General features: G+C 62.2%; 1 protein-coding gene and 1 long non-coding RNA gene across 4 annotated transcripts in view; one reads left to right on the top strand and one right to left on the bottom strand.

Moving 5' to 3' along the window:
• The window catches only part of JPH3 (junctophilin 3), a 156,557-nt gene extending 143,587 nt beyond the window's left edge, over positions 1-12,970 (top strand). For 2 of the 3 annotated variants that reach the window (XM_082368711.1, XM_082368710.1), the window contains 3 exons: positions 7,705-7,829; positions 8,969-9,822; positions 11,521-12,970. In XM_082368711.1, coding sequence (XP_082224837.1) covers positions 7,705-7,829; positions 8,969-9,822; positions 11,521-11,601 — 1,060 coding nt within the window. In that variant the 3' untranslated portion in view covers positions 11,602-12,970. Of the gene's footprint in view, positions 1-7,704; positions 8,106-8,968; positions 9,823-11,520 lie in introns of those variants that run through there. The other variant, XM_082368712.1, reaches the window with a different exon arrangement.
• LOC309617087 lies at positions 9,639-17,386 on the bottom strand. Its single transcript, XR_014237749.1, has 3 exons — positions 14,723-17,386; positions 10,091-14,217; positions 9,639-9,777 (listed from the first exon to the last, which is right to left on the bottom strand). It is a non-coding gene; the product is annotated as an uncharacterized lncRNA (long non-coding RNA).
• Positions 17,387-18,036: the final 650 nt, after the last annotated feature.

Genomic DNA, 18,036 nt, shown 5'->3' with positions numbered 1-18,036 from the left:
TGGGCCTCGTCCCTCCTTCCTAGGGGCCCCAAGAACCTCTGGGCCTGTCGCGGAGACCTTGGCACCGAGGGCTTCACGCCCAGCCTGACGGCCCCGGCTGGAATCACACGCGGGCTTCCTGAGGCTGCTGCGGGACCCTGCAGGGCCGTCAGGAGGAGGAGCAGGGCAGGTGGGACCCCGTGACACCTGACTTCCGTTTGGAGCCTTTCCCCCTAAATGTGCCCAAAGCACATGTGCACCTCTGAAAGACGGTCGTTCACGTGGCCAGAGAAACGTGTGTCCCTGTGCCATCCTCAGCCCCAGCCCTGGCCCTACAGCGCACCCAGGCAGGCGTGCAAAACCGCTGCCTCCCGAGCAGAGGAAACCTCCGCAGCTGTGCCCAGGTGTGCCTGTACCTGCCGCTCCCTGGGAGCCCCGTCCCCGCGGCGCCAGCGCGACCCCTCGCTGCCTGCGGTAGTAACCTGGGGCTGCTGTAACTGACAGCCGCAAGCCGGGGTCCGGAAAGCAGCTGTTTATTCTCGCAGTCTGGAGGTTAGGAGTCTGAGGCCCAGGTGTGGGCGGGGCCGTGCTCCCTGCCGAGACCCCGGGGGAGGGTCCTTCCTGCCTCTTCCAGCTCCTGGGCGCCCCGGTGTATCCCCCCCAATCTCTGCCTCTGCCTTCACAGGGCCTCTTCCCTATGCAAGGACGTGTGTCATTGGATTCAGGGCCGCTCTTATCCAGCGTGACCCCATCTTAGCTAATTACATCTGCACAGACCCTAGTTCCAGGTAAGGCCACGTTAGCAGGCTCTGGGCGGACGTGAACTTGCTGGGGAGGCTATTCGCCCCAGTACAGGCCCTTCCCAGGCAGGTGCTCACGGCAGCCTGTGTCACTCACCCTCTGGATCGGTCACTTATTGTGGACTCGGGGCACCTTTTTGAGCTGGAAGAGAACTCGGATCCTCGATTGGGCCGGACCAGCGAAGGGACGTGGATGCCCAGACCCTGTGCCTCGGTTTCCTCACTTGTCAGCGCGAAGCGATGCCCACACCGGCCTCAGGGTTGTCACGGACGTGGAAACGGGCCGGACTGCTGGCCGCCAACCGGTGTCACGACGCAGCGTGTGGACAACTCCTCCCCCCGGGCGTCCCAGCACGCACACAGTAGGCGCTCAACAAGTGCTGAATTGAATCTGGATGTGAATGGCCGGGAAGGGGGCCTCTCTTCGGAGATCCCCAGGCCTGTTTTAGCCCCTTGGCGACCAGCACTGGTGACAGCTGCCTGGAGGCTGCGTCCCCTGAAAACCAGGGCGGGGTATCACACACCCGGCTGGAGGAGGGGGCTCAGGTTGGAGGAGAAACAAGGAACAGGGCGAGCGGAGAAAGTCAGGTGTGGATTGGGTGGGGGAAGGTGGCGGCCACGAGTGGGACGGCACGCCCCGACTTGGGCAGAAGAGAGCTGGAGGGCCCGGGGCGGCACTGGGGGCGGGCACACCTCGATCCGGGTGCAGGAGCGCGTTGAGTGGGTTCACCACGTGTCGGCAGAGTGCAGAGGGCTGGCTGCAGACGTGCAGTAGCCGCTGGGCAGGAGCGGTCAGGGCAGACCGAGGCTCCCACTTTCCTGCAGTGGTTCTCAGCGTGGGGCCCCCAGACCACCAGCAGCTTCACCCAGGGGTGCTAGGAATGCAAGTTCCCGGGCCCCGCCCCAGACCTGCTGAGTCGGACACTTGGAGGGGCCAGGCCATCTAGGGTTTTATCACACCCGTTGCCAAATAAGGTCACATTCCCAGGTTCCCAGATGGACAAAGTTTGGGAGGGACACAGGCAGGTCACCACACACCCCGCCCGTCCACCCATCTGACACGCCTGTGGCTTTGTCTCGTGCAGCCCTGTGGTTGGCTGTCCATCCCCTGCGCTGTCTATGGGAGACGGTGTCCCACGTTGGAGGGGGCCCTGCCCGCCTTGCCCCCTGGTCGGCAGGAACGCAGGGCCCTCCTCTCAGGGAGCCGGGGGTGCAGGCGCTGCCGGGCACGTGGGTGGAGCTGCCATCGGGAGGTGGGGGCCCGGGGGCTCGCAGGCCGGCTCACAAAGCTGGCCCGGCCCGCCTTGGTGTCCCCGGAGGGACCGGTGCCCACGGGAGCCGTTACCCGGCTGCCGGCCGAGTCCTGCAAGTCTCACTTCAGGGGAGCTTTCGCGATGCCTTGGGAGGTTTCTTCTCTATTAAATGCAGTCGCCTGGATTTAATTTTATTTTAGGGTTGCCGCAGCATGTTCTTTTTATATACGTGTGAACGTATATGTGTAAATATACGTATGATGTTGGGGAATTAACGTCCGTGTGTTTTTACTAAGCAAAGCTGCGGGAACCAGATCATGGCCCCTTCGATCCCTCTGGCTGTGTGTGTGTGTATGTGTGTGTGTGTGTGTGTGTGTGTGAGGGGGCGTCCTGAGCAGGCGGGCGCAGCGGGCCCTCCTCTCTGGGAGCCGACAGTCAAGGGTCGTCCAAATGGGGACCAGATCTGGGGGTGGGGCTCAGCCACACCCACCGCTGGCTTTGGGACCCGGGCCCAAGTCAGGTGTCCACGCAGCCACCTGAGGGCGGCGACCCGGCTCTCACTGTCCAGCAGGGAGGGCCTCCCTAGGAGCAGACCAGCCCCGCCCGGAGCAGTCGGCTGGGCAGGAGGTGCTTTTGTTTTTACTTCCGAGGGTTCAGGACAAACAGGGAAGCACATACTGTGAAAGCTGGGCCTCTGTCGGCCTTTTGGTCGAACCCCTCCCCGGAGAGGCTGTTGTGTCTGAGCCACGTGTCCATCAGGGACAGAGGGGACAGCACATGTGTGTTTACATGCGTGCCATTGGGACGTGTGTGCAGAAATGCGCTGGAATGATGCCTGTTAGCCTGACCTTTGAAGGGATTTAAGCTGGGTTCTTTGACGTGGGCGCTTATTTAGGGAATGTTCATGTCCTTCCTCTGAGCGAGGAGCCATCAAACCCACTGCTTCAAAATACACAGACCCTCGCTCACGTCTCCGTCCCCGTAACTCTGTCCGGCGCGCTGCACTTGGCCATCGCTCTGAAGGCTCTGACCACCCGCCGCCCCCCCAGCGTCCCCGCAGTCCGGCCCCGCCTCTGTCGGTTGTGTTCCTGCCGCCCCATCCCTCGGGGGGCGGGGGGGGTCGGTCCTACCTCTTGGTCCAGAGCCCCGTCTGGGCTCCACAACCATCGGCACTTGTCGCTTTCAGAACAGTAGCTGTCAGGTGTAGGGACCTGCTGTTAGCAGGCGCCAGGGAACAGTCCTCGGGGGGGCGAGGGGGGGTGTCGGCCCCAAGCCACCCAACCTACACGGACCCGCGCGGGCCCCTCCCAGGCCCACGGTGCTGGTCTCTGGGTCATTCCAGCCTTTTGCACTTGGCACTGAACTCACCCTGCAGGGCCCCACGTCCTGCACTGGGGGTCTTTACAGGAAGCCCCCCCACACCCCGGAAACCTTGAGGCCCAGAAACTTCCTCCAGGCCCAGAGCCCGGCCCGGCCACCTCTCTCCTGAGGCAAGGGTTTGATTTTGTCTGGCAAGTGCCCTGAACGGCATCAACGCCGTTCCGTGCTTGCCTTGGCCCCTGGAGAGCTCAGAGCCCTCCAGCGCCCACTCTGTACTCACCCCCGGCTTCCATCCTCCCTCCTGACCTTAAGATGCTCCGCCGTCAGTGCACGCGTCGGGCTGCTCTTGGAACCGCTAGGTGGCGCTGGGGGCTCTGAGCAGCTCCTGCTGCTTCTGTCTCAGCACAGAAAGAATTCAGCCAGAGGCAAAGCGACAGATAAGAAGTGATTTACCAGAATAAGGCACTTGTGAGGCTTACAGGTGGGCGGGCGGGCGGGAGGGTGCTGTACCCAGAACTTAGTGGGCTAGTTTTATAATCAAAGGAAAATGAGGGAGGCGGCAGGGAGGGTAAGGACCACCTTCTTCCTCATTCTTGAGTAGACGTCACAGTTCCATCCTCTCCGATGTCCGGCAGGGGAGTTTTCTTGTCTCTACGTGGTCAAGCCAGGACTGTCATGGCACAATGGAAATGAGCGAAAAGGTGGTAACATATGCTAAAAATGGTAAATCATCTCAGGTTTTAGTACGTCACCTTTTCCTTATATTTTTGTTTTCAGTGCCCACACAGGAGCGTGTCCTAGGAATCATTAACTTACTGAGCTCACTGGGCAGGATGTGGGTCTCGTGGCGCCATTGTTTTATTGTTTGGGGGCATGTCTCATGCTCCTGTTGCATAGTTTTGTTGCTAAGTAAGCCTGCTTGGTTTTGTGGTTAAGCAAACCTGCTTTCTTGAGTGATCATTAACTCACAGGGGTCTCCCATACTTCTTTCTTTACTTATAATCCCCTAGTGGGATTAACTATTTAATCACCTACTTTGTCCCTTTACTCTGTCCCTATCGCTCTTAGGGCTACGAGACAACTGCTTCGATGATGGGGGTGCCTGGGGACGCGACAGCCCTGTCCCCCTCAGCCGCCCCGGACCTCCCGTCCTCACAGCCTCCTCACTCGGGGCGCCTCCACCACTAGGTGCACGGCCCTGACACGTTTACTTCTCGGGGTTCCGTTGTCTGTGACGGAAGCACACTGCACCCCAAGGGCCGGGCCCGTCCCAGACACGGTCTCTGAGGGCCTGCAGGAGGCTCAGGGTGGATGTCACCAACTTTGGGGGCGCCCCGTCTGGTCAGCCGTGATGCTCATTTGCCAGCTGACGACCCCCGGTCCCCGGGATCAGGGGCAGCGCAGCGTGGCGGGGTGCTTGGCTCAGACCCCAGGAGCAGCCCAGGACTGGCCCCGCCGTGTGGTGGGGTGCTTGGCTCAGACCCCAGGAGCAGCCCAGGACTGGCCCCGCCGCGTGGCTGGGAAGCGGGGTGGGCGCCATCTGTGCAGCAATGGGAGGGGCTTTGTCAACGCTGAATTGTGGCTCAGACTCCTGGTGCTGGGGGTGCAGGAGGGAGTGACTGCCCTGGGGATGGGGCTCTCTCTGGGGTGGTGGGAAGGTGCGAGAACTAGAGGTGGTAGCTGCATGGCCTGTGGACGTGCTGGACGCCCCTGACCCGGGACCTCCCAGGTGGTGCACCTTGTGACGTGCGTTTCACCCCAGTCAACTCAGTCGTGCGTGAAACGTCCGCAACAGGCAACTCTACTGATTGCCTAGGGCTGGTGGGGAGGCTTTGGGGGAAATGGGGTGATTAATAAATGTAATGGGGTCCTTTGGGGGTGGTGGAAAGTTCCAAAATCGGCTGGGGTGATGGCTGTACAGCTCCGCGAACAGACTAAAAACCACTGAATTGTGTGCTTTAGAGGGGCGAGCTGTACGCTCTGAGTTATATCTCAATAAACTGTTACTACCAAAGCCAAACCCATGGTACGTTCTGGAGAAACCACATCATCCAGCACAGGCGAGCTCGGGCCCACGAGCTGGTTCTGGGCTGAGCTGGGGCCGTGCCGTGACAGAGCGCTTCTCGGCTACGGAAGCCGCCCTGCGGGAAGGGGACCAGGTCGACCCGTCCGGGGCTGGCCATGTCCAGACCAGCGTGTTTAGGCTTTGGGGCCTCATGGGATCTAATGAAAGCCATGGACCCCCTGCTTGCGGGGGAAGGAGAAAGCACGCAGAGCACCTTGGGTACAATTTCAGGGGATGCCCTGGGTCTCCGAGTCGGGGTGTCTGTGCTGGGGCTGCTCACCGGGGTCCCAGCCCAGCAGATGGGGCAGGAGTGGGAGAAGTGGTGGGGAGTAGGCTCACCCGATGGGACCCCCATGCAGCCGGACACCCTGCCATCTGTCCTTTCCTCTCTGTCCCCGATGTTCTGGCCCCCAGATGGGCCTTGGATGACCGTGGCCTCACACTGGCCATCACCAGGTCTGACCTGCACCCTCATTTCTGACGTGACACTGCCGGTTCTTGAGATATGTACATGCCTCTACCAGCCTCCAACTCAGGGCTGGACAGGAAAGCCCCTCTGTGCCGTAAACTCGTGGATGTGCCGTTAGGGACGCAGCGGAATGCACTGGCCACAGGTGGGGGGCACCGCGTGGGAGCCTGTGGGCTGCAGCCACGGTTTATCAACTGATGTGTTAACAACTGATTAAGTATTCATAATTTGTGTTTTATTCCTGGCTTTGCCCCCCTGAGGTTCCTGCCCCTCTTCTGCTGGAATTACAACCGTGGAGTTCCCAAGGAATCTTCTACAAGGCGGTGCTTCTCAGCTTTCACTCCGAGGGGCATGGGATGCAGCCACACTGAGTGACAGTTGTCTTTCCCTATTTCTAGGAAACCACGCAAAGGATAGAATTTGCTCAACGCCGTGCGTTTGCACATAGGTTTCTTCCGACTTTGGGTCCTGCTCCCAGGCGACGCGGCGGGTGGCGGGTGGCAGAAGCCTGGGGCCCACTTGCTGCTCCGCGTCCTGGACTCACGTTCGCGTGATGATGTACATGTTGTACGTGTGTGTACGTCATACGTTGGTTTTCTTCTTGTGAACTCTTCCTGGTTAGCACAGTGGCATTTTGAAAAAACAGAAGCCAGTGGCTCACGAGGAGTGAGGGGTCTCCAGGTCAAGCCCGTGGAGTGGGTGCCAGGGGCAGGGGGGCAGGCTGCCCTCGTCTCAGGGGAATCAGTCATCGTCGCCTCGGCTGCCCCGGGGGGAAGCAGGGCCTCTGGAGCCAGGACGCCCAGCAGGAAGAAACGGAAACCGCAGGCAGGTGAGACCCTCAGATGCTGGGTGCTGTCCTGCTTCAGGCACCCAGTCCTGCCCCCAGAAGGGTCTCACACGGACTCAGCTGGGGAGGGGCAGCTGAGTGCCGGTGGGAGGTTGTGCTGCTGGAAGTGTCAGGGCGGTGTCGTCGGCTCATTTGGGTTCGCGGCCCCCGTGTCCACCCTGGGGTGTGCGCCCCACCCGAGGGCAGTGGCGTCACTAGCTGTGTCCATCGCCCCCACCCCCAGCTGCCAAGGGGCGTCGGGCCTCATCCCGGGCCACAGACTTGCCTTCTCTTGGCACCTGGAGACCAGGGCTCAGACTCCTCCACGCACACGGGGCTAGTGACGCCAGCTTCCAGGGGACAGGGTTTGGGCGGAAGGACTGCTTGGCCGGGGGCCCAGGTGCAGGGTGCTGGGATGAGCGAGGCCCCTTCACGCAGGACGGGGGAGGCCAAGCAGGCACCAGGGGCAGGCCAGGACGGGACGTGCGGGCCGTACTCCTCCTGCCCTGCGCCCTCTTCTGAGCGCTGGCTGGTCCTGCCGTCGAGCCCGCCCCTTCCTGCCCGAGGCTGGCCGGCTGCTCACCCTGGAGTGTGGCCCGCTCTGCCCACGGGTGGGGGGGGGGGCGCACAGCTGCCCCCAGACCGTCATCTCTGGTCGGGTCCACACGGAGCACCTGCCCGTCCCTGGAGGTTCAGAGATGAGTCAGTCATGGGCTGCGGTCTCTAGCCTGTAGCCGGACCAGGGGAAGGAGGGAGCCTCCTCACGGCAGGACCTGGGCTCACCCAGATGGAGACTCATCCCAGGCTAGGTAGGTCCAGCTCTCGCTCGGGTGCGGTCTGCTCCGTGCCCAGAGCAGCTGGTGGGCACCCTGGCCTGGGTGGTGCCCGGGGACGTTTGCCGAGTGAGTGAGGTCTTGGGCACCCTGTCCCGGCCCCTCTGCTGCAGCCGCCCCCCCACCCCGTGCCTTCACCGCCCTGTCTCTCCTGCCCAGGACCTCCCACTCCCGGGCCAAGGCCGAGGCGGCCCTCACCGCGGCTCAGAAGGCCCAGGAGGAAGCGCGCATCGCCAGGATCACTGCCAAAGAGTTCTCCCCTTCCTTCCAGCACAGGGAAAACGGTGAGTCCCGGTGCCGCTGGGGGCAGGGCAGCCGGGGGGGGGGGTGCCAAGTAACCTCCGCCGGTTCTGCCCACAGCCGCCATCAGCCCGCTGCATCCTCCCCGAGACTCTGTGTGCGCTCCTCCCCCCAGGGTTATGCTAGAACCTTCTGTGACTGCTGTCCGACGAGGCTGCTGCCCGCCATGCAGGGACTGCGGCCACGGCTCTGCATCTTTAGCTTCACCTCGTCTCACCTAATCCATCAGTAGCCACGCGTGACTGGCAGTGGCCGAGTTGGTCAGCACAGCTCTGGGACATGGGGGGGCTCCCGCCTGTCCTCGGGGTGGGGCTGGGGGGGCTGGGGGGGCTGGAAGGAGCTAGGAGCCACTGCGCGTCAGCCAGATCCAAGACCCTCGTCCCCCCTTGGGGGACGGGCCTGAGGGAGGCAGGGAGGCTGGAGCAGGGGGATTACTGACCGGAGAAGCCCGCTGAGGCCGCGATCCTCCCAGCCCGACGCGCCGCCCCACCTGGGTCAGGCTCACTCCTCTCAGACTCACGCTTCCCAGAGCAAGTGGAAGCCTCTCGAGGTTTTGGGGTGGAATGTGTTCTGGGCCCACCCCCTGAGCTCTCCTCCCAGAGCCTGCAGTTCTTGGTCCTGCTGGTAGGATTCCTGGCCTTTGGCGCAGCCTTGAGAACCCCAGGACCCAACATAGGGAGCAGAAGCATTGGAATTCAGCCACAAACAGTCCAAGTCCTGCCTTGTAGAACGTCACCTAGCACGAGATGTTTCTTTTATTGTCAGGAGGGGTCCGCAGGGGTGGGACCTCAGAATCCCTGAGCAGGCCAGGCCAGCATGCTCTCGGGCCTTGGGTCACCCCTGCAGCTGGGGGCGTGGACCAGAACGACTGTCCACCCCGCCCGTCCTAATCTGGTCATCCTTGAAGTGCCCACAGAGGGGAGTTGGGGGGTCTATTAGGGGCCTTGGGAACACTGTCCTCCCACTTTCTTCGCCCCACAGCCTGCTGGTGGGCAGCGAGTGCCCTGGCTACCTGCCACCATAGCCTGGTCCTGGTCCCCTGCCATTCTCAGGTGAGACTGGGCCTCCACCCAGAAGGTCCGAGTAACCCACCTCTGTGCTCCCCGTCTCCTGCCTGATCCAGGGCTCGAGTACCAGCGGCCGAAGCGTCAGCGTTCCAGTGATGACATCGAGGTCATCTCCACCGGGACACCCTTACAGCAGGAGAGCCCAGAGCTGTACCGCAAGGGCACCACCCCCGACGACAGCCCCCTGCAGAGCTTCCCCGCCAGCCCCACGGCCACCCCTCCACCGGCCCCCGCCTCGAGGAACAAGGTGGCCCACTTCTCCCGGCAGGTCTCGGTGGACGAGGAGCGGGGTGGGGACATCCAGATGCTCCTGGAGGGCCGGGGAGGGGACTGCGCCCGCAACAGCTGGGGAGAGGAGAAGGCCGGGGGCTCCAGGGGCGTCCGCAGCGGCGCCCTCCGCAGCGGCCAGCCCGCAGAAGCCTTCCGGGCCCGGGGCCTAGGCCACAGGCAGCCCAGCAACCCCAAGCCCCGGGAGCGGCGGACGGGGTCCCCCACCACGTTCTCCTGGACTTCCCACCACCGGGCCGGCAACCCCGGCCCGGGGAGCAGCAAGCTGCTGGAGCTGGACGAGGAGAAGATGAGCAGCTACGAGATGGAGATGAAGCCCCTACTGCGGATGGACTCCTACGCGCAGGAGGTGCACCCCCCGAAAGGACGCTACAGCAAGGGGGGCGCCGAGGACCGGGGCTTCGGGGCCCAGAGGCTGCGCTCCACGGCCCAGAACAAGGAGCACGCCAGGCCAGCCTCGTGCGCGGAGCCCGCCGTTCAGAGGCTGGAGAGCCTGCGGCTGGGGGACCGGGCGGAGCCCCGGCTGCTGCGCTGGGACTTGACCTTCTCTCCGCCCCAGAGGTCCTCACCGGTGGCGCTGGAATCGGACGAGGAGAACGGGGATGAGCTCAAGGCCGGCACGGTGAGTGGACGCCAGCGGTCTGGGGGCTGAGAGCCCGTCCCCCTGGGTCTCCCCCGACCCTCCAGCTCTCAGGACCCTCCTCTGCAGGAAGCCCCCACGGGTGCGGGCTGCACTGCTTCTGACGGGTCCACGTGAGGGCTACTCCCAGGTGCCATCTTTTCAGCAAATGCACTTGGGTGGTTTTGGAAGCTCCCCAAAAGAAACGGGACAGCATGAGACCCCCACCCTTGCCCCCAGACCTCCCCCTGCTGCCTAGGACGGTCCTCACCTTGGAGGGACGTCCTGCGTCCTGGAGGGAAACACAGAGGCCAGAGCAGGCAGGACACACACGGGTCTCGCTCCCACGTGGGTGAGAGGGACAGAGTCCCCCAGGCCTGTGGGATCAGATGCGCGGGGTGGGGCCGTGGCTCGGTTTCCTCAGGCCCCGTGGCGGGCGCTGGGTCTCGCTCACGGGTGAGGACCACGCCTCATGGGTGAGACCCGCCCTAAGCACACTCCTCCACTGGAGGGCGGGCAGTGTTGAGGAAAGAACAGAGGTCCTGGGCCAGGCTGAGGGCTGGGGCACTCGCACCCAGGAGGGACCTCCTGGCCGGCCCTTGGCCCACCGGCTCCCACCCATAAGTAGACACTCCCCGCTCCCTTGACCGAATGGCAGCGGGAATGGCCCGTGAAACGCCTTCTCAGCCCCACGGCCCAGCGCTGACGCCCTGTGCAAACGGCCATCAGGCCCCTCACCCGCTGGTGGGGCACAGCGTGCTCAACCCCACCTGAACACGAGGAGACCGAGCGCCTGCCTTGCGGGGCACCCCACGGGGCCCTCTGGGACTCAGTACCTGCCAGGCGGACCCCGGGGCCGAGCAGCTTTCTGTTGGAAGGCGGCCCTCGAGGCCACTGAGAGCATCCGTCTGGGCGGTGGGCTAGCTCCTGTGACGCGCCTGCCCTCTCTGAACCCAGGTGCTCCGGCTGGGACCTAGATACCAGTTCTATTCCAGAAACGCATGTGGTGCGCGTGTGGGTATTTTAGGAAGCCGAATGATGGGCAGGGTGGGAGATGCAGGAAGGGGTTCTATATTTAGCCCACTGAACCGTGTTGTGGCTTTAAAACCTCTTCAAGCGCGTCTTGGGTGCTTTAAAACAATGCTGCTTCGGGCAGCGGCACGAGCACGTGGCCACCTCCAGCCGGGCATGTCCTCACCGCTGAGTGGTTCCACGGGAGGGGGCTTCCAGCAGAGGCCCGGGGTGGTTGGGGCGGCTGGCGCCCCTCATCCTTGTCCAGTACCGTGGCCTTGGCACCGTCACTGCAGAGGCTCAAGGACGGCGGGTCTGGGGGGTAGAGGCTGTGGTCTAAGCACCAGGTGGGCTTGTGCCCCAGGAGAGCGAGGGGCTCCTGGCGGCTGCGCAGCTCCTGGGCAGTTGTTCACTGAACTGAGAGGGCTCTCCCGTCGCCAGGTCTGGGGCCACGCTGGGCGGACTGCCCCTGGCATCCCAGGTATGCAGAGCTCGGGTGGTTATGCTGGGACCCAGGCGCGCAGGTCTGAAAGGGTCAAAGCCCCAAGGACTCCACACTGAGAAGCTCGTGGGAGCCTCTGACGGCTGCCTGAACCTTCCGTTCCCCCGGCCCTCTGGGAAGCCCTAGTTTCGCTCAGGAGGAGGGGGTGTGGCCTTGGGCTCACCTCCCCTCTTCTGCTTCCGTTCCAGGGCTCGGCGCCTATCCTGGTCGCCATGGTGATCTTGCTAAACATCGGAGTCGCCATTTTGTTTATTAACTTTTTCATCTGAGGAGATTGTCGCATTAGCAAAAGCAGCTGGTGTACAAACGGGGGACATTAAAAGCAGAACGACAGAAGGGAAGGCTCGTAGCTCGGACACCCAACGACAACTTCCTGGTCTTCTCACAGAACCACGTGATTGGGTATTACTCACAGTTTGCCTTTTTTTCTGGGTCATGTTTTTTGGACTTTAGCCAAAATCCTTGGCTTGTGCAACAACACTCTGCCGTGGGGCACGCCGACCCTCCAGCTTGACGTGGAAAGAGACGGGATCCGGCAAATCGATGGCAGAAGATACAGTCCCCACTGTCGTCACATCCCCGTCTGGGACGTGGAAAAGGAGGCAACCGGAGGCAGAGCCCCTGGAGCGTCCGGCGGCTTGCGAGGCGGCTAGCGGGTGGCAAGCCCGGGCGTGAGGCACGGGAGAGGGCGCCCGCTCCAGCTGGCAGTGGCCTGGGCCTTTTTCTACTTTAAATCTGTGCTGCACACTTACTTAGGGAAGCAGAGACCTGCTTTCTCTTCTGCCCATGAAACGATCACAACCCGGCCCTCCGGCGCTGCCCCGACACTGAGTCTTCAGGCAAAGTCCTTCTTTTCCCCAGTCTCCCCCCACCCCCAGACCCCAGGGCTGCTGTGCTGTGGGCATCCAGGGGGCTGGCGCCAGGGCCAGGGGGCCAGGGAGCAGCGCGGGCGTGGGGGAAGGCCTCACTTGGACAGCCTGCCGTTGGGCCTGGGCTTGGAGCACGTGGCGTTTCTGCGCTGAGGATGCAGGATGTGCGGCCAGGCTGTCAGATGTCCGCGGCCCTGACGGCCCTCACACGATGTCGTCCTCCCTCAGTGTCACTGAGCCCATGGGTTTTCACATTCTTGTCCTGTGCCTGCCTCGACGTCCCTCACAGATATGCATATTTCTTCCAGATGCCTCATCCATACTCTGGAGCTGGTCGGGTCCCAGGACAGGAATGTGGTTGAAACCCAGTGGCTTGACAATTCCTGAGAAATCATGACATATCCATCTCCAAAATATGCAACATACCTTGTTTCAATCCAAACCAGGTTCCTGGTGTGTCTGCCCTCCCTGCCAGCGTTGTCCCACTGTCCAAACAAAAGAATAAGGTCCCGGACTGTCCGGATGCCCCGTGGTCCCAGCCATGGAGCAGCCCCGGCCACGTGCATGGATGTGTCTGTGGGGCCCGGGCCCGTCCAGACGGGGCCCCTGCACCCACGCCTGGGAAGGTCCTGGGCACGGCCGTCCGTGGACCCTGCCTTGCTTTGCTTATGTTCAGCTGTTTCTCTGCTACCTTTGAAGCAGATTTCTTTACTACACTGCACTGGATTGCTATATTTTTAACCAGAAATAAACTAAAGATTAGAGCATGTTCCCGTTAAATTCAGTTTTTTTTTTCTGTTACATACTCACCCCCTGTTCCTTCTCACGGTTTGGTTGCGCTTGGGGGTCTTCTTTCAGGGCGTGGGGACACAGGAGAGGGAGGGAGGAGCCATAGGAAATACATGGCTGATGATGTTACTTTCTAAAGGGACAGTTCACGTTTTTGTACACCTTACTCTCCGTTCCTTTTTTTACAACCGCGTGGCTGCCGCAGCCCTGGAGGGAACCAAATAAACATGCCTGCTCTTCGCAGCTCTCTGCGTCGTCCATGCTGGGGTGCGTGTCTGGTGATTCCGTCTGCAACGCTTTGTGAAGATGAGAAAGACTTCTGTGCATTCCAGTAACTGCATGACACAAAACGGTACCTACACAGGCAGGTTGCATACTCACATGCACACACCCTGAGGTAACATAGCTACGTAGAAAAGCAACAGCACAAATGCCCGTCATCTGAGGCAAGCAGTGGCTTCAGGGCTGGGGGCTCCCAGGGGGCTGGCCGGCGCCCCATCACTTGCCCGGCTGCCAGTAACACAACTGAAAACCAGAGCAGCACCCACGTTACTGCCATTTCCCTACACCCGGGTGAATTCCGAGTGGGTTCCACGGAGACCACGACGTGCTGCGTCTGAGAGGCCCGAAGAGCTGGTTTTTTCCTGGTTTCCAGACCAGGCTGCCCTGCAGACAGGCCTACAGCTTTCGCTCAGCCTGGCCGGCCTTTCCTGCCTGCCGGAGGCCCGGGTTAGAGCTCCCTCTGGGCCAGGCTGGCTGACCCCGCTGCTGCCGGGCGCGTTCCTGGTGGACACGCGGGACGGGGCAGGAACAGATGCTGGCGCGAGGCCCTAGTGGCGCGGAGCGCTGACAGGTTTTAATTAATCCCAGAGCAGCCTCGTGAGAGTCCTCTTCTCCCCTAACAGCTGCTTCCGTGCTTGAAATGGGAAAACCAGAGGCTGAGAAATTGAGTTACCTGCGCTGAGCCGGGGAGTGGGGGACAGGCCGCCCCCGCGCCGCCCGGCCATCCCCCACCCCCAGGCTGGGAAGCTGCACCCGCACCTCACCTGCGAGAGCGGGAGAGGACGCTGCACAGGGTATGCGACACCTGCACCCAAACGACTGACGAGGAAGATGGTGTCCATGCAGAAAAGCTCAGCGTGGCCACAAAAACGCAGTGCCCGTGGCTGAAGCCGTTCCAGGGGAGGGCTGAGAGGGCTCCAAATACAAGGACTGTCCACACCCCGTCTAACAACCATAAGCCCATTTCTGTTAGACGCCCTCCGTGTGGGGCGTGTGGGAGGATGACAGGTGCTTTCCTACACGCACGAAGCCCACGGCTCCCCCGGGGTGCACGGAGAACGCAGTGCGGGTCCACAGACTCCCGCCGGGCCCGGCGAACATCCAACATCCAGCCTGGTCATCAGAGTGCTCCCTTTCATCTCAAGAGTCCCACTTTGGACACTAAGTTATACGGCCGCCCCACTTAAAAACCGAAGGGCGTTCCCGAGAGCCCAGGGGAGAGACCCAGGTAACAAGCCCAAGACGCTATGGACCGCTGGAGCAGACGAATATTCGGGAGCGTGAATGAAATGAACTGTTTCTGTTTTTCACCCTTTTTTTTAGCTTGGGTACCATCCCCCGGGTCCTCCAGGCGTCCTGGGTGGAGCCCCCCCCCGCCTCTGGACCGAGCTCAGCTCAGCCTTCCAGGTCTCGTCTCCAACGCTCCGTGCCTTCCGTCCCAGAAATTTACCGTAAAGGTGCCTCCCAGACGTCATGACCTCTCTTCTCACTGCCACACGGGCCGCCCACCCGCAGTCCACCGACAGCCTCCAGCTTGTCCTGTCGTGACATCGAGTCAGCACCACGACAGAGTCACTGTTGATCTTGCCAGGGACGAGGATGTGCTGCTGGTCAGTTACGTAGGGGGACCGAGAGTCCAGAGGAGGGCGCAGGAGGGAGCGGGAGCCAGGCTCGGGGCCTGGTCAGTCTCGCTCTCCTGCCCAGGGCTGTCCAGGTGTCAGGAAACGGGCAGGAAGCAAAGACTGAAAAACCACCGGTCCCAAGTGCCGACTAGTGTCACTAACTCAGCCTTCAAAGAAGAAAAAGTGCAGTTGCCTTTGTGTAAAACCAGAGAACGAAGCTGCTCTCGTACAGCATGTCCACGAGCCCGGACAACATGACCTCAAGGACGTGGACCACCCTCGAGGGTGGGTACGAGGCGCCGGGCACCCGGGGGAACAGCAGGAAGGAGACGGCCGCACGGAGGGGGCCCAAAGCAGGTGGACACCCCTGAGGACGATGGAAGCAATGCCAAACGCTCCCCAGAACCGGCGCATGCGTTAGCACAGACGCAGCTTCTGGAGTCTGCTTCCACCCCAACGTGGAAGAGCCTGGGATGCCAACGGGCAACACGTTTTGTCCAGATCGCCCCACACCTCAGGGAAGCAGGCACCCCCGGGGGTGGGTCACAGTGTGGACGCAGCCAGCCCCGGGCGAGCCTCGGTGAGCAGGCTCGGGCCTGGGCCTGGGGCAGCACCCCTCTCGCGCCCACCTCGCTGCCCCCAACACACACCCCTCACGGTAAGCCGGGCTCACACGGCTATCACACGTGCACACCCTTCCCGTCCTGCCTGTCACAGGTGGGTGCAGGTCTCCAGGTGCGCAGCCGCTGCCTGGCAACACGGTGACAGCACAATCCCCACCCTGGAGGCCCCAAGGAGTGGCCGAGACGGGCCTCGGCTGGACCCTGCCCTCCACCCGCTGGCGGTTCCTCGTTCAGCCCATTTCACTAACTCACTCCACGCCTGCCAGGACGGTCAGACAGGCACCAGGCTCCTCCTGAGAGGTCAGCGCTTGACACACCCAAGGCAGGCGTGAGAACTCCTGGTCCCTTCAGAGCAGAGCCCGCTGGTATCCCAGGGCCTCCTGCGTGTGGACCACAGAACAGACCGAGGGTTTTCCGGCAGGTGTTGTGTTCAACCGTGACCGAGAGACGGGCCTGGCCCAAGGGCCCCCCTCTGAACGCCGTCAACAGGGCCATCAGGCAGCCGACTGCCGCTCAGTGAGCGACTCCCACCCCACACCAGGCCCGCAGAGGGCAGGGACGGGGCAGGAAGGGCCGCGCTCCGCTGCCCCAGCAAGGGCTTCCCAACACCGGGGGCAGGTACAGCGAGGAGACGGGCGTGAATGCAGGGGGCAGGGGCCCGCCTCCCCCCGTGCTGCTCCAGCACCCCTGGGACCCCCAGCTCTTCCCACTGGGCCTCTCGGGAGCCCAGCTCCAGTGACAGCAATGCGGCCTGCACTCACCGCCGGGCCTGCTGCGTGGCGGTCCGCCCCGCGCTGCAGAACCGTGGCTCACGTGTGGGCAGATGTGCCCCTGATGCTGATCTCGTGCTTCCCTGACAATGTCCTCCAGCGGGACCCTACTTATGGGTACCATCCGCCATCTCCAAAGAAATGCCCCCTGACGTAGCCTGACTGAAGTAAACCCACACGGTCCGTTCCGTGCAGGTGGGCCCTCACTCCAGAGGTGAAGCCACTAACCTGACGCAGATGCCCTCCTGTGCATTCTCTCACACATCGGTCTCAACCTGCACTTTCTTTTCTTCCTCCTTATGTCCTGGTACATGTAAACTGTCTGTTAATACAGGCAATCGTTTTGCACATTGACAAAAAGACAATGTCGACTGTGTTCTGATTTTTCTCACTGATGAAGCGGTTAAAACGTTACCTTTGCCTTTCTTCCCTTGTTTTAGCTGGAAAAATGGCTTGGTTGCTTCCAAAATGAAAATAACTTTCCTTAACGAATATAACTGTTTAAATCATACCATTACTACATTCTTCACTATCCGCAAGTGAGGGACACTGTCGAGATTAAAGAAAAATTTCGCTCCTTTTAGTAATAAACATCACCATTTGGAAGTTTGGTAACTTGCCTCATCTCGTTATAAGTCAGTGTCTTCACTGCAAATTCCTTCTATTGCCCACGTTTTGAGATGAACACACACAAATTCCTTCTCACGGAACCAGGTTTATGTTACCCGACAGCGTCCGTCTATCGTATTTGGAGGGTCTTACGACCCTGAGCAGCAGAGCTCCGAGAGCAGGGATCTGAAATGCACCCCCTTCCCTCGCCAGCGCTGCCCCACTGGGCGCCGGCCCCTCACCGACCCGGGAGCCCACCTCGCGCCTGCTCCCCTCCGCCAGCGAACGGAGGACACAGAGGCGACTCACAGAGGCACGCTCTGCCGAGGGACCGCCCAGCAGCGTTGCTCCAAACCTACCTTAACTTTCTTAAACTTCGACAGCCATGTGTCTCTTGGGGCGGTTACTCTTTCTTCCCAACTGGAGTCTCTCTGACCTCCACACCCTCCCGACACACGGGGGTCTTTCCAGGCCCAGCTCCGCAGACGAGAGCCCCTCCCCGCACCCCCATCCCTGCCCCGAGGCCCAGCTCCGCAGACGAGAGCCCCCTCCCCGCACCCCCATCCCTGCCCCGAGGCCGGGAGCAGCCCGCCCCTCCCGAGTTCTCGGCTCAGGGCCCCTGCGCTCCACGCGCTGCCGTGGTCCCGGTCCTGACCCAGGTCCAGGAACAGAGAGCGCCCCCGCTCTGCTCCTGCACAGCCTGCCGGCCGGGCCTGGCACTGGCTGCACCCGCGCGGCTCCTCGGCCCCAGACGGCTCGCGTCCAGGGGGCTCCGAGGTGAATGGCTGGGCCGACCAGAGCCCAGGTCACCTCGGCCCCAGCCCCGTGGCCACCAGCTGCGCCGGTCGGTGCCTCAGCTTCCACTGGAGCCCGTGTCCAGAGCCCCGACGACCAGGCCTGGCCTCGGACGGATCTTCCACAGAAGTGCAGGCAACCGCGCTCTACACTCTGGACCCACGGCCTCCACACAGCTTTGCTCTCCAACCTAAGACGCCTGGGAAGGCAGCAGCGGGCAGAGGCGTCGCACGCCCACCCGAGCTGCAGCCACCGCGCTCCTCCCAGGCAGGACCTGCTGTCCCTCCCGGGCCACACTCCTCCAGTGGAAGCTCCGGGCACACTGTCACACTCTCATCCCCCACA

Source organism: Balaenoptera borealis, assembly GCF_965194805.1.
Source record: "Balaenoptera borealis genome assembly, chromosome: 19".
NCBI lineage: Eukaryota > Metazoa > Chordata > Mammalia > Artiodactyla > Balaenopteridae > Balaenoptera > Balaenoptera borealis.
The sequence above is the reverse complement of the archived record's forward strand: the minus strand, read 5'-3'. Positions and strand labels throughout refer to the sequence as shown.